The 12,683-nt window shown below is 38.2% G+C and overlaps 2 protein-coding genes across 3 annotated transcripts; one reads left to right on the top strand and one right to left on the bottom strand.

Annotated features, from left to right (window-relative positions):
* The first annotated feature begins 5,813 nt into the window (after positions 1-5,813).
* LOC110846308 (venom protease) lies at positions 5,814-7,982 on the top strand. Of its 2 annotated transcripts, none has more exons than XM_022093010.2 (8): positions 5,814-6,175; positions 6,237-6,361; positions 6,469-6,547; positions 6,634-6,845; positions 6,923-7,032; positions 7,096-7,385; positions 7,460-7,626; positions 7,691-7,982. In XM_022093010.2, exons 1-8 carry the CDS (start codon positions 6,040-6,042, stop codon positions 7,874-7,876), a joined length of 1,305 nt encoding a protein of 434 aa, XP_021948702.1. In that variant the 5' UTR covers positions 5,814-6,039; the 3' UTR covers positions 7,877-7,982. The 2 variants fall into 2 exon arrangements, with proteins under 2 accessions (XP_021948702.1, XP_035705039.1); XM_035849146.1 differs by having other exon boundaries at positions 6,237-6,332.
* Positions 7,983-8,124: 142 nt separating this feature from the next.
* LOC110845732 (serine/threonine-protein kinase fused) lies at positions 8,125-12,631 on the bottom strand. Its single transcript, XM_022092215.2, has 12 exons — positions 12,376-12,631; positions 12,204-12,317; positions 11,798-12,132; positions 11,577-11,724; positions 11,286-11,479; positions 10,637-11,198; positions 10,223-10,555; positions 9,922-10,126; positions 9,653-9,861; positions 8,723-9,570; positions 8,484-8,628; positions 8,125-8,410 (listed from the first exon to the last, which is right to left on the bottom strand). Exons 1-10 carry the CDS (start codon positions 12,484-12,486, stop codon positions 9,394-9,396), a joined length of 2,388 nt encoding a protein of 795 aa, XP_021947907.1. The 5' UTR covers positions 12,487-12,631; the 3' UTR covers positions 8,125-8,410; positions 8,484-8,628; positions 8,723-9,393.
* Between the last annotated feature and the right edge of the window lie 52 nt (positions 12,632-12,683).

Genomic DNA, 12,683 nt, shown 5'->3' on the forward strand with positions numbered 1-12,683 from the left:
TGGTCTGCTGGTTGTAACAGGTCTGGCACACCGTGTCCCCCTATTCCATTGGTAAAAAGGCACAAAGGTGTTTGTCCTCTAAAAGTACACAACACCACCGACTTGAATTGAATTCAACTTGAAAGGTTATTGGCCGTCTTCTTCTTTTTTGGCTTTGTTCGATATGTGCCACTGGCTCACCACGACTTGCTACAGCAGTGCAGCAAGAGTACACCAACGACATAAATCACCGCGCAAAGTGGTCAATGCATTTTTGGCGTGGGCCAACTTGTAGACAAAATGCGTCACTTTATCTCCTTTTTTATGTAACATATAAAATACAATTAAAAGGTTCTTGACCCCACTATAAGCCAGCTCACTGTGGTGTGGGTTAGTACAATTTGTGATACATGCATCCATATCTTCATCATCATATGGAACACACCCTCCTACCGAGTATATGACCACGAGTAGTAAATCAATACATGCAGGACTCGTGGTGCGTAAACTGGTCAGCATTCTACACACAAGATCTACACCAAGTAATATCATGCACATTTTAATCAAGCGATTCGCAGAAAAATAAAAATTCTGCGAACTGTGAGCCTTATGCAGAATTGCATGCAGAGGATGCTTTTGCCATCCTTCGTTGCAGGACACAGGGGATGTTGATTCTAAAAATGAAAACATGTAAACAACACAATTTGAGGTGTGCATACAAAATGCGAGTGAGTGAACTCGATTGTTGCGAACTAATTAAGTTGGCACAAGGCAAATTTGCAAAACTTAAGACGCTTTTTTTGTCCGAAAGGTAAGTTTCAGCAGAATCGTTTCTGGTGCTTATTTGCTGATTTATTATTGCTTATTGTGACTATCGATTTTCCAAGAAGTTTTTTCAGACATTATCTTAGAGTGTCGGCTTATATTTTTAAACAATTAGTTGTTGTTGCTATAAAAGGAGTATAAAATTTACACATCGCATTTCTGTGCAATGCGTGTCAGATGTACAAAAGGTATTTATGCATCTTGACCACGAGAAATATTCTGTTCTATTCCCAGAGGTCCGGACAGGTATTGGTGCAATTATTGTGATCCCCACCACCTACACAAAGTGGCAGCTAATTGCCAAAGTTAAACAAATGGCACGTATGATCGTATCTAAAAGTGCACTTTTCGAGAAGTCCTATTATTCTTGAGGCAAGAACACGTTTCTTTAAATCAGTTTTAATGACAACAATCATGTTTGAGTAAAATCGCTACCTTAATTCTGAAACGGATTTGAAGTTGATCTTAAAAGTTCAACTCTAAAACGAGAATTAGTTTTCGATGCTTCTCATCAGCCATGGGATGGATTGGTCCAACGAGTCCTCCTCATTACACGACTCGAGCATGTCTTTGTTGCATTCGTTAAGTAATTGAGTGCAACCACGATTGAGCACTAAGCGAAAACTGGTGCTACTGCGGCTGCTACGCAATAAGAACAAGTTGTTTGAAGACAAAGATGAAATAATGATAACATTAATGTATGCAAATGTAAGAACACCATCAATCAATCAATCCATGCAGTCAGGCAGCCACACATTTTCTGCATTTATTAGCTCCACTCATTAGCTCACTAGCATAATATATGCAAATCTACATAGATGTATATTCATATAGATGTATTATAGATATGCCATTGCAGTTACGTTTTATTACTCCTGCGAGACAATAAAACAAAGTAAGCGAATATGATATCATGTCATTTTTGGCATGCAATTCATAATTGGATGCAATTTTGCTAAATTTGCAAAGTGGACGAGCAACTCCGTCTCTGTGTCTGTGGAACGAACATGAATCGTGTTTGGAAAAAATAGACAAATGTCGTTTCCAATTGTAGCTAAAAATGCGATAAATACTTTTGTGAAAAATTGTGCTGCGCGTCCAAAAAGCGTTCTGCCTTACACCACTCCAATTCACCTACCTCGTGAATTGTTGCAATAAAACGGGGGAAATGGAATACGAGTCGCTTCGTTTGACGATATGCAGTTTGATCAAATTGACTTTTTTGGCACCCGTCGGTAGTAAGTTTTAACATGATCGTAATGTGTTATGCCACTCATTCAACGACGAGTGGGTCGTCGACCTCACTATTTACTAAAAAACTAACTTACTGACTCAGTAGCAAAATGCTGCCACCATACTTAAATAACCAAAGCAGCTAAGGCAACATGTACCTGCATAAAAGGTGAAATATGTGTGGAGATGGATTGATAAATGATAAGTTATACCAGCATCATACTTGTCCAATGATCTTTGAGTCAGGCAGAATAGATTTCACAAACATGGCACGATTTTACAACCAAGGACTGGCTCGGACTTTGCTATGTCATGACTTTACTGAATCTCACAAGGGACACTCACGACCTGTCGTTTGAGTCCAGGGTACCCACTATGTTTTTTAGAATCTACTAGGACCCCTGATGAAGGATTCATTCATATTTCCGTGTAAAACTCATATTTGGCGCCATGGCGTGGCGCTAAACTTAAAAATTTGCATTTTCGACCAATTTCAAACCCCCATAACTTTTGCAGTTTATGTCGGATTTTTAAAATTTTATGCTTAAAATGATCAGAAAAGTCGAAATTTTAGAGAAAAAAATAAAAATCAAAAAGTTTTAATTTTTGAGATATTTTTAGCATTTTTTCGACGAACCCGAAATTTCGAAATTTTGCGAAAAGTTAAAAACGATAATTTTGAAAAAAATTTCATAGAATACGAAAGTTGAACTCCTTGTCATGATTTTTGCAAACAATTTTGAAAATCCGTCCAGGATTTCAAAAGTTATGGCAGTTTTAAAATGAAAAACCATCAAATTTGGCGAATTTGGCGCCACGCCATGGCGCCAAATATGAGTTTTACACGGAAATATGAATGAATCCTTCATCTGGGGTCCTAGTAGATTCTAAAAAACATAGTGGGTACCCTGGACTCAAACGACAGGTCGTGAGTGTCCCTTGTCAGTTTTCTCCAGAAGTCAGTCAAGGTGAAGAAACAATGGTCAAGATGACGAAATTTGGTCAAATCTTTCCAACGTCTTTGTGACCACTTGCACACTTTGGACGCGTGCATTGACTGGAGTTTGAAATGACCATGAACAAGTCGGTCACAATGTTAGTAGGAAATGAGACTCAAGAACTTGGAGGAAGGTGAGAGCAGAATCAGTTCAAGGCGACTGGAAATTCCCATGGGAGAAAGTTGCTGCTAATATTTGTGTACTTCTTTCTGGTCGTTTCACCATTGCCACTGCCTAATAATTACGTTTTCTGTTTATTATCCACAAAAATCGTGGTCGTGGTCTGAGGGGTGTTGATCATGGAAAGGTTTGCCCTTCACAATTATGCTCAAATTAGTCCAATCTTCATTTTTTCTCCGGAAATTCGGTTAAATTTGGACTTTGAAAAAATCAAGAGCGGAGCAATGTTCGCTTACTATGCGTTTGCACGTGGTCAAACTTGATGAAAAAGGGTTTTTGATCCCTTTTTCACTAATTATATCCCGAGTTGTTCCTTCCTGCTGTCTTTTCCACGTATTCCACACTGAATGCTGGGACCACGCCAAAGGTAAAAGTCAAAGGAAAATGTGCACCACGTCCTATTTGCTCAAGACATGTTGTGTTTTCCTTTTGTACTAATTAAGGAATTCTTTGAAAGGTATCGCTGCCGTCTTTTGTAGATGAAGGAGAAAACTGGCGATAGGAGTGAAGCGACTCTTTCATACATAAGAATTGATACAGTGTGTGAAAGGACGTTGACATTTGAAGCTGGACGAGGCTGATAGAAAATGAGAAGAATGTCATAAAAACCTAAACCAGCAAGGAGATAGTCAGTCAATGACACTTTGGATCATTACAGTAATCGACCTTGAGAGGTAATAACTTTACAATGACCATTACCTTTCCTACAAAAAAATGTTGTGTGCCTCAGCGAAATACATGAAAAAATGCAGCCCATCAATCTAGCTGGCATTTCAACTCTGAAATTGGTGTACGTACAAAATTAGCATTGCAACTTGACGATACGCTGGCAATTTTTTACTGCAAAAAAAAACAGTGTCGCTCGCTCTACGGTTGTGCAGCGTTGCACGTGGTGTGGGTAATAAGTTGTGTGTCAAGTCCACTTCGATATGTAAATCTGCATGCAAAATTTACTTGGTAGCGTTAGTTGTCCAAATTTATGGCTTCATTTTAACTAAAATTAGCAGTTAGTAATAAAATAATATTTGACGTCCTCGTGAAAATGGATATCAATGCAATGTGCTTTACACTTTATGAGTATTATTACAGCTCTTAGCAGTCTCAAAACTTTACAAATGATTCAAGATAATGAATAAGTTTACACGTAAATAAGTAACACCAAACGAGTACATAAAACACAGACAACGCGGCAGTTGAAACTGTGCAGTAAGCACGGTTTAATATTACAAATAGATAAGTCATTTTAAAATTTAGTTTTTACTCGACTTTTACTACATTGTAATATCGTATCATTGATATGCATGCAGCAAGATAAGAAGATGGAATTTGGTTCTGCATATTTCAGCAACAAAACTAAAACTCAATACTTTCCGCTTCTGCAAGCTTGACAATAATTTCCAGCTTAACTTTTTGGCCGTCGAATAAAGAAAATGCTGATAAGCAATTTTAGCTATACTAATTTACAGAAGGGATCGACAGGAATTACGCGTTGCATCCTTCAACATCACGCAAGAAAAAAGCTCTCCTTCCAAGTTCATGTTCCTTGACCCGAATCCATTAAGCTTCTTCCTACGGCGCATCACCCATCGTCACTTTCCAAGAAATGGTCAGTCAATTCTACGAACCAAGAAGCAGAAGCGACGTCATCCCTTCGATGCCTCCTGAACTCAGACTGATTGGCATCACGTTGTGTCAGGTGGACGGACGAAGGAGAGATGCACATGCACTTTATTTTATTTTTGGTCCTATTTTACGACTAATAACGGCAGGGAGAGAAATAAATAGACCTGGCTCGTACCATTCTTATAACTTGCGATCCAACCATTCATTATTGCCAGCAGCAAGCAACATAAAATACGAAGACACGAGATCACTGACGACGACGACGACGTGTCCTCTCGGACTAGGGCCATTCGAACCAAGGCTGATTTTATTATTGACACTTGATACCGTTGCTGCCTGTTGCTGGTTGGGTGTCATCATCAGTCACCCAGAATTAGCTCCTCGTGCTTATATTAGACATTTGTTGATATTATTATCTACCTACCTTCTGTTTTATCATGACTTCTTTTCTCCTGCACTGACCTCTGTGTGTGTGTGTGCAGGAGTGACGTGGTGGTAGCAGGAGTAATTTATAGCGACGAGAAAAAATACAATTACAATTTCTGTCAAGGTAATTAAAGCAATTGATGAATATTTACATATTTGTCAGGCAAGCAGCTAATGTGTAGGCTATCCATTGTCAGAAATTGCGTCTCATTTTGCCATAAAATTGCTAACTCGCGTCTCATCATGTCACCAACTTGTCTCAACTTCTCCCTTCTCGTCACTTTCATGGGTAACAACATGCATTTAATGCTGTGTGTTTGGTAGATAGCAAGATACCTAAGAAATCCCATGTCTTTTCTAACCTGGCTTAAATAAAAGACTTGTATTGTTAGACGTATATACACGTTTTGATTGACAATTTTCATGTTGTTCATATGCACTACATGATGATGAGTGATAGTAAATTGGAAGTCTTCGAACGCTGTGTAGGGTGTAGATAGACTCGTACTTATGAGTAAGTAATAAGCTCAAAATTTTTGTATAATAATATGCATTTAAGCCAATATGGTATATGTAGTTTTAATAATGCATGGAAAACTAGCCCCAAAAAGCAGGAAGACTTACAAACTTACAAAAATGTGATTGTTTCGTTCCAATATCTAAACACGGATTTTTTTTTATTGCGACATTTCACCACTTGACTTTTTTTAACTTTTAATGAACTTTTTTTGTGTTCCTTCAAAATTAGCAGTGTTTGGTAAATTCATGATTAAGAATGGCCCTCGTCGCAACATTTATTCATTGTAAATCTAAGAAAGGACACGTTAATTTCTGCCGCATTGTTCTCCATATATTACTTCTCACTTCACTAACAATTTATGCAGGGTCGGCTGCCAGTGCGAGGAATTATGGTAAATGGCTCACTCATTTCTTACATGCTTATGCAATTTCAATAATCGCAATAATTTTCAGAGAATGCAGCATGTTCGTTTGGACAAAGCAGAAATTACAAGGGTGTCTGCAAACCGATCCAGAAATGTCCAGGATCATTGTCCAATCTCCATGCGGGTATTTATCCGGTCACGTGTCTTTTTGTGGTGATTTATAACCCCATTTTGTTAACTAAATATTATAAAAACTTGAGTGGATGTGGCAGTATGATTGATTATGCAAAATATAAATATCATAACGCACAATTATGCAGGGCTCTGAGAGTGGATCTGGAAGTCGGACCCCCTTAATTTGTTGCGAGTCAGACCCCCGAAGTCGGGTCAGCTATCAAAGTATGTAATAAATAAATGTACATTTTCATCAATCTCGTATTTATGTATAATGTCTCATTTTGCGGTTATGTGATTCCCAAATTAAGAATGTGCCGAGTACTCGGAAACGACTGCCAGAAACGACAAGGAAGCTGTGAATGCCGCACCCACGTTTCTTCTCCCTTCGAATATACCGTCCTCCAATATCCCCAAGGAAAATGAAGGCTGGGGCTCCGGGTCCCTGGAGACTGCAACGGTGACCCCACTCGCCTTCGTTGTCGGAGGGGAGGATGCTCGAGTTGGGCAGTTTCCATACATGGTTGGGCCACACACATATTTGCAAAGCAATTAGAAACCTATAGAATGTTGAGGAAAATAAGTCTTTAATTATTTTAGGCTGCTTTGGGTTTTGGACAAAACAGATCTCGCATTTCATGGCTTTGCGGTGGAACGCTAGTAAGTGACCACCACGTCCTGACCGCTGCTCACTGCCTCCAAGAAAAGAGGTGGGCATATTAAGAATGAAAGGTATTGTGTTATCGATATGCTAATTGTCATCATTTTAATAGAGGAAGGGGAAAGCCAACCTTTGTGTTGATTGGAGATGCACATCTAAAAGTGGATCTGAACAACAGGGTGAAATCCCGACGTGTCGTTCCCATAGACCAAATTACCATTCATCCCAACTACAACCCTTCCACGAAACATAACGACATTGGACTCGTCAAGCTGAGGGACAAGGTAGTCTTATCGGCCAATGTTAAGCCTGCTTGCCTCCCTCAACCTGTAAATCGCTTGGAAATGGGAAACAATCAGTCTTTGTTGACAGCGGCTGGTTGGGGTTTAACGGAATTTGCAGGTATATATACACTTTTAAGTGCATGTAAAGTTCATACATGGAATCAACTATTTTGCACCCACCTTCGAGCACAGGAAGCCCAAGTGAAACGTTGCAATACGTTGAATTGAGGAGACAAAGTTCGCAACGGTGCGTGGCTGCATATTCGCAAGAAAGTGATGGGTCATCTCAGGAAATTATTCCTTCCCAGTTTTGTGCCGGTGCTGGAGAAGATGATGATATTCCCAAGGACACTTGTGATGTGAGTCATCGAAAAAATATCTGAAAGCTACGTGCGTTACGAAATTAAATGAAATTCCTAACAGGGTGATTCTGGGAGCGGACTTACTTTAAAGAGAGTTCTGGACAATATTAACTTGTCACCTCGATTTGTGGTTGGAATTACCTCATTTGGTTCGAAATATTGTGGACTTGATAAGCCTGGAGTTTACACAAATGTTCAATCTTTCTTGGATTGGTTAGAGGATACAATTTGGCCAATTGATGATTAGTTAAATTAGTTTATGAATCATATATATGTGTAATTAATCTATGAAAGTATGTGTCGTGCCACAAGATAATAAATACAAACTAAATTAACACTCCAACTAATTCCAAGCCAAGGTTTTTTTACGAATTTTGTTTGCATAATACGAAAATGTCCAACTAGATAAACGTAGAAGATGGTGTACAAAGATAAACTATTATCATGGTGAAAATCTTGTAGCCTTTCCCAAATAAAAATAAAAACAAAGACATCTGCAATTTAGCATCAATGTATTTATAATTAATCACGTGCTTTCATGCTTAGAATGATAACATATATTCATCTTCTTCAACAGCATGTCTAGCCGACGTCTGCATCCTTTCTTCCAAATCTTTGTGTCGTTTGTTGTGCTCGTCGACAACTCGTCCAGTTTTTCGGTCGTCGTCATCCCGCCTCCGTTTCATCTCGTCCTCAAGATATCGCTGTTTTAGAATCTCATCCCGCTCAGACACGGACTCTTTAGCTGCGACTTTCTTGCCAGTGGCATGGCCGTAAAATTCTAAAGAGAAGTACCCATATTTAAATTAGAAAACAAGGAAGTTTTGCACTTTGCGGTAACGATATTAACATACCAAGCGGCATTTCGAACTTATCTGCTTCGTAATATCTGAAATCCGTGCACGTCTTGAGGTGATCTTCGTACACCTCTGCGAACATGTGGTGAGTCGCGTTATATTCACAAATGACGTATCGCTCACGATCTTCCGATTTCAAGGCCTTTAAATAAATTAAATATTTCAATTCACAATTTCTGGTTGTCACTTAATCAAGTATAAAAACTAAGACTGGTATGCCCAGCCACCAAAATTACCATTCGACACTTGTACAAGTGCGCAGCAAAAGATCCGTGACCAATTCGGTGACTTTCGTTGTAAGGACATGTCTCCAGCTGTAAAATAGTCCCTACTTCTGTTCCCTTTCCTCGAGGAGCGACTCCGTGATTAATGTCAAAATTATCTTTGTTCATTTTGTTGATACTAATTAATTAATAGTAAATAATTCCAGTCTAAGCAATACCAACCGTCGAGTAGACAAAATAGTCGACAGGGATTTGGATACGCCGCTCCACTGATTCATGCTCGATGCCGAACAAGCAAGCAAGCAAATCCAAGGCGAGTTTCACTACTTACCAATGGCAATATATAACCGATTTTGATGCTTACGAACGGAGCTCAGCGGATATAATGGATTATGGATATTGGTTTGGAGGTTGAAGGGCGAGAAATTTTCATGGATATGGATATCGGGAGATTTGAGGGCGAGATTTTGGCCTGGACATATCACGGAACATTTCATAAACTCTTAGGATTTATTTTTAGTCTATAAAGATACAAATGAAAATTAGCAAATAAATAATCTTCCTGCATTACATCTTTTAGGATTCATGCAATACGACTAGTACGAGATTATAAAACACGTCATCATATAAAAATAAACCTGTGGATGAGAAAAACAATTGGTATTACAATTATTATAAAGGCACTATCGAGATTCGTCACTTGAAATGTTGGACGGATTTGTAGCGGTGGAAGGAGATTGAGATTCAATATTTTGTGGAGGACGGACGATTTCTACTTTAGTACACGTCATTGACTTTTGAGAGTGTGATTCCTTGTCTGAGGACAGTATGTCAATGTTTTTGGAAGCGAATTTGGCTGCCTATATTTAGTAGGAAATAAAAACTTGTTATCTTGCTAGTGAAGAAATGATGTAAAAGTAAATCTTGGTTCATCAGTGTTACCTCTCGCAATTCGGAGACTTCGGATTGAAGGGCACTTTGTATACATTTCCACAGCTTTAGAGCGTTATGTTTAATAAATTGATCTCCAGTTTTAGACGAGTTTACAGATAAATATGCTAACAGTCTTATTGCTCTGGACTTGATGCGGGTATCTGCATGCTGTAAAAGCCTCCAAAGTTCCTCCACGTTTCGAGCGATTGGACAATCCCCTGTAATGAAAGTAAAATGTGTAGTCCTGTTTTTTTGCTCAACCAATTTTAACCACTCACCAAAAAATAGTTCCTCTACAATGCAATAGTTTGAAGGAATCGTACGCATAAGTTGACACAAAATTGCAAGCATGTCCCCAGTAAATGAAACATTGTTGGAATCCAGTTTCAACAAGAGCAATAAAGTTGGAAATAGTTGAAGAACGCACAAACTATCACAGAATTGAACAACATAACCTTCGTCCAAATAAACTAGGAAACAAACCTAAGGAAAGTCAAATTAGATTTGTGAATTGACTTATCGAGTATAATTCCATTTATTAAGAGGTAACTAATTATGAGAAGAAGAACTACTTCGTACCAGTCGGAGACATTTGTTGAGGGCAGAAAAGTCTTCTTCATTAAGAAAACTAACAATTTCATCAAGATCTGTCGACTTGCTTTCTATTCCTCTTCGTCTTACAATTACTTTGACAGCATACAAGAGATTGGGGACAACTTTTGAATCCAAATACATTGACTGCAAGGGGAAAACCAGGTCTTGAGGGAGGTCGTCGTCCATTGTAAAAGGAACTCCAAGAACATCAGCAATCCTTTCAATTACGTCTGGTGAAGTTAAATGGTTTCTTAACGGAGCAACAAGAACTGTAAGAAAGTGCTTCTCGCAGATACATCGGGGGTTGGCCATAACTTCCTTTAAAATAAATGTTAGTATAATTATTAGTATGGTTAATATTTCTAAAAATTGAACTTATGTATAACTATAACTACTTGCCTTCATTGTTGTACCCAAAAAATGAATCCATTCTTCACTTTGAATTGGTTTATCCAATCCCAAACTGTGTAACGTGAACAGAGCTCCACTTTTCCAAAATAAATCCCCCGGTTTTCTAGCTACTGGATTTTGAACAGTAATTTGTGTGGTATTATCAGTTTTCTCATTGGCTTCGGTACTGTTTCCGCTACCATTCACGATGGTACGCATATCCTCGTCACTGTCAACATCATCATCTTCAGAACTGGATGTAAGCGTTTCACAAGAAGAGTCACTGTTGTTGTCTTCAGCATTATCCACAATTTGAACTTTTCGAATCAGGTTAGTTACTTCTGCGGTGGATGTATTATGATAATTAACAACCCTTCCTCCAGTCGTCGTGGCTGATGTGGGTGATAGTTTAGGTCTTTCAGCTATAGTAGCTTGTTGCTGTTGTTGACCTTTTGAAGTTTGACCAGTGTTTGGGGAATGAATTGGAGTTGGCACTATTTTTGATTCAGGTACACAATTTTCTAGCTGTTTCTGGGCCTTCTGCATTTTCTTTTGTGTTTTTAACATTAACCTAGCATCAACCAGGAGTAAAATAAAATTGTTATTATTGATCCATTTCATGAAGTAGTTATTTAAAAAATAGTTTCGCTATTTTAACCTTGAATATTCGTGCATTTTCTTTTGGATGGTTTGCTTCTGCTTCTCCCTTAAAAGTTCTTGAGACGGACTTAAAGCCTTCGCCAAAGAAAATTCTCCTCTTGTATTGTCAATTCGGGCATGATCTCTAATAAACGGATGATCAAGTATTTGATCCCAAGTTATCCGTCTTTCTGGAAGCTTTTCTAGAAGGCCCTGTAGAAATGTACGTATAAATGGATGTAAATCATTTGCCTCGAACATTTTTCTCTTTCAAAACAACTAAATAATATAGAAAATTGAATATACATACCTTAACAAATGAACGACAATCCCCAAAGAAAATTTCGGGAGGAAATATGATATTTTCGGCATAAATCATTCTTGTAAGCTCATACAATGAGCTTGTAAGGAAAGGTGGCTTTCCAAACAACAACTCGTAGATTATGCAGCCCAAGGACCTGCCCTCCAAAAAATACAAATTAGCAATTTTCATTATTTCACTATCCATATTGTTAATTTTTTCCTCCTTACCATAACTCTGCCTTCTGGTCATATGAACCGTACTGAAATATTTCAGGTGCCATGTAAAGAGGGGTCCCTTTAATAGAAGTCAACAAGAAATCGTTTATCCCAATGGTTTTTGCAAATCCAAAATCACAGAGTTTGCAATGTCCGTCAGAACCAATAAGAATATTTTGTGGTTTTAAATCTCTATGTAGTATTCTCTGGTTAAATAAATAATTTAAGGCTGATACAAGGTCACATGTTATCGACCTCACAGTCGTAATGTCAAGACCCTTCCCGTTTGTGCTATTGATAAGTCGGGTAAGCTCTCCGTTTTGTGCGTACTCGGTTATAATTACCATCTGCCCAAGACAATAGATTATTTCAATAAAATTATAGTTCACATTTTGAATTGATAGTAACATATACTAACGCAATCCGGGGTTTCAAATGCGTCCAGGATCCTGATAATGTTTGGATGATTCAATTTTCTTTGAATATCCCATTCCTGTCCTAAGCTCTTTAAATCGTTTTCATTACGGTGGAACTGTACAAGTTAAAGGCTGGTTATACATCGATAATTTAAGATTCATACATGAAGTTACCTTTAAAATTTTTTTCATCGCCACAATTTTTCCATCGCAAACTCTTTGAGCAAGATGAACAATTCCAAATGAACCTTTTCCAATCTCCTTGATGGGAAGGTAACCCTCCATGTTGGTGAAATTACGAGGTGAACACTATTTTAAGAATTCGCAATTTATAATTTGCATTTAAAATTTAATGTTTTTAACTCAACGGTTGAGTTTCAACCGCAGACAACTTTCTTCAGCGAGACTAGTGGAATTTGAACCCTTTCCCCGTCTCGATTTCGCTTCTAATGGGGATTGTAAAACGAAACCCATGTTTGTAC

Source organism: Folsomia candida, unplaced genomic scaffold (genome assembly GCF_002217175.1).
Source record: "Folsomia candida strain VU population unplaced genomic scaffold, ASM221717v1 Fcan01_Sc003, whole genome shotgun sequence".
Classification (NCBI taxonomy): Eukaryota; Metazoa; Arthropoda; class Collembola; order Entomobryomorpha; family Isotomidae; genus Folsomia; species Folsomia candida.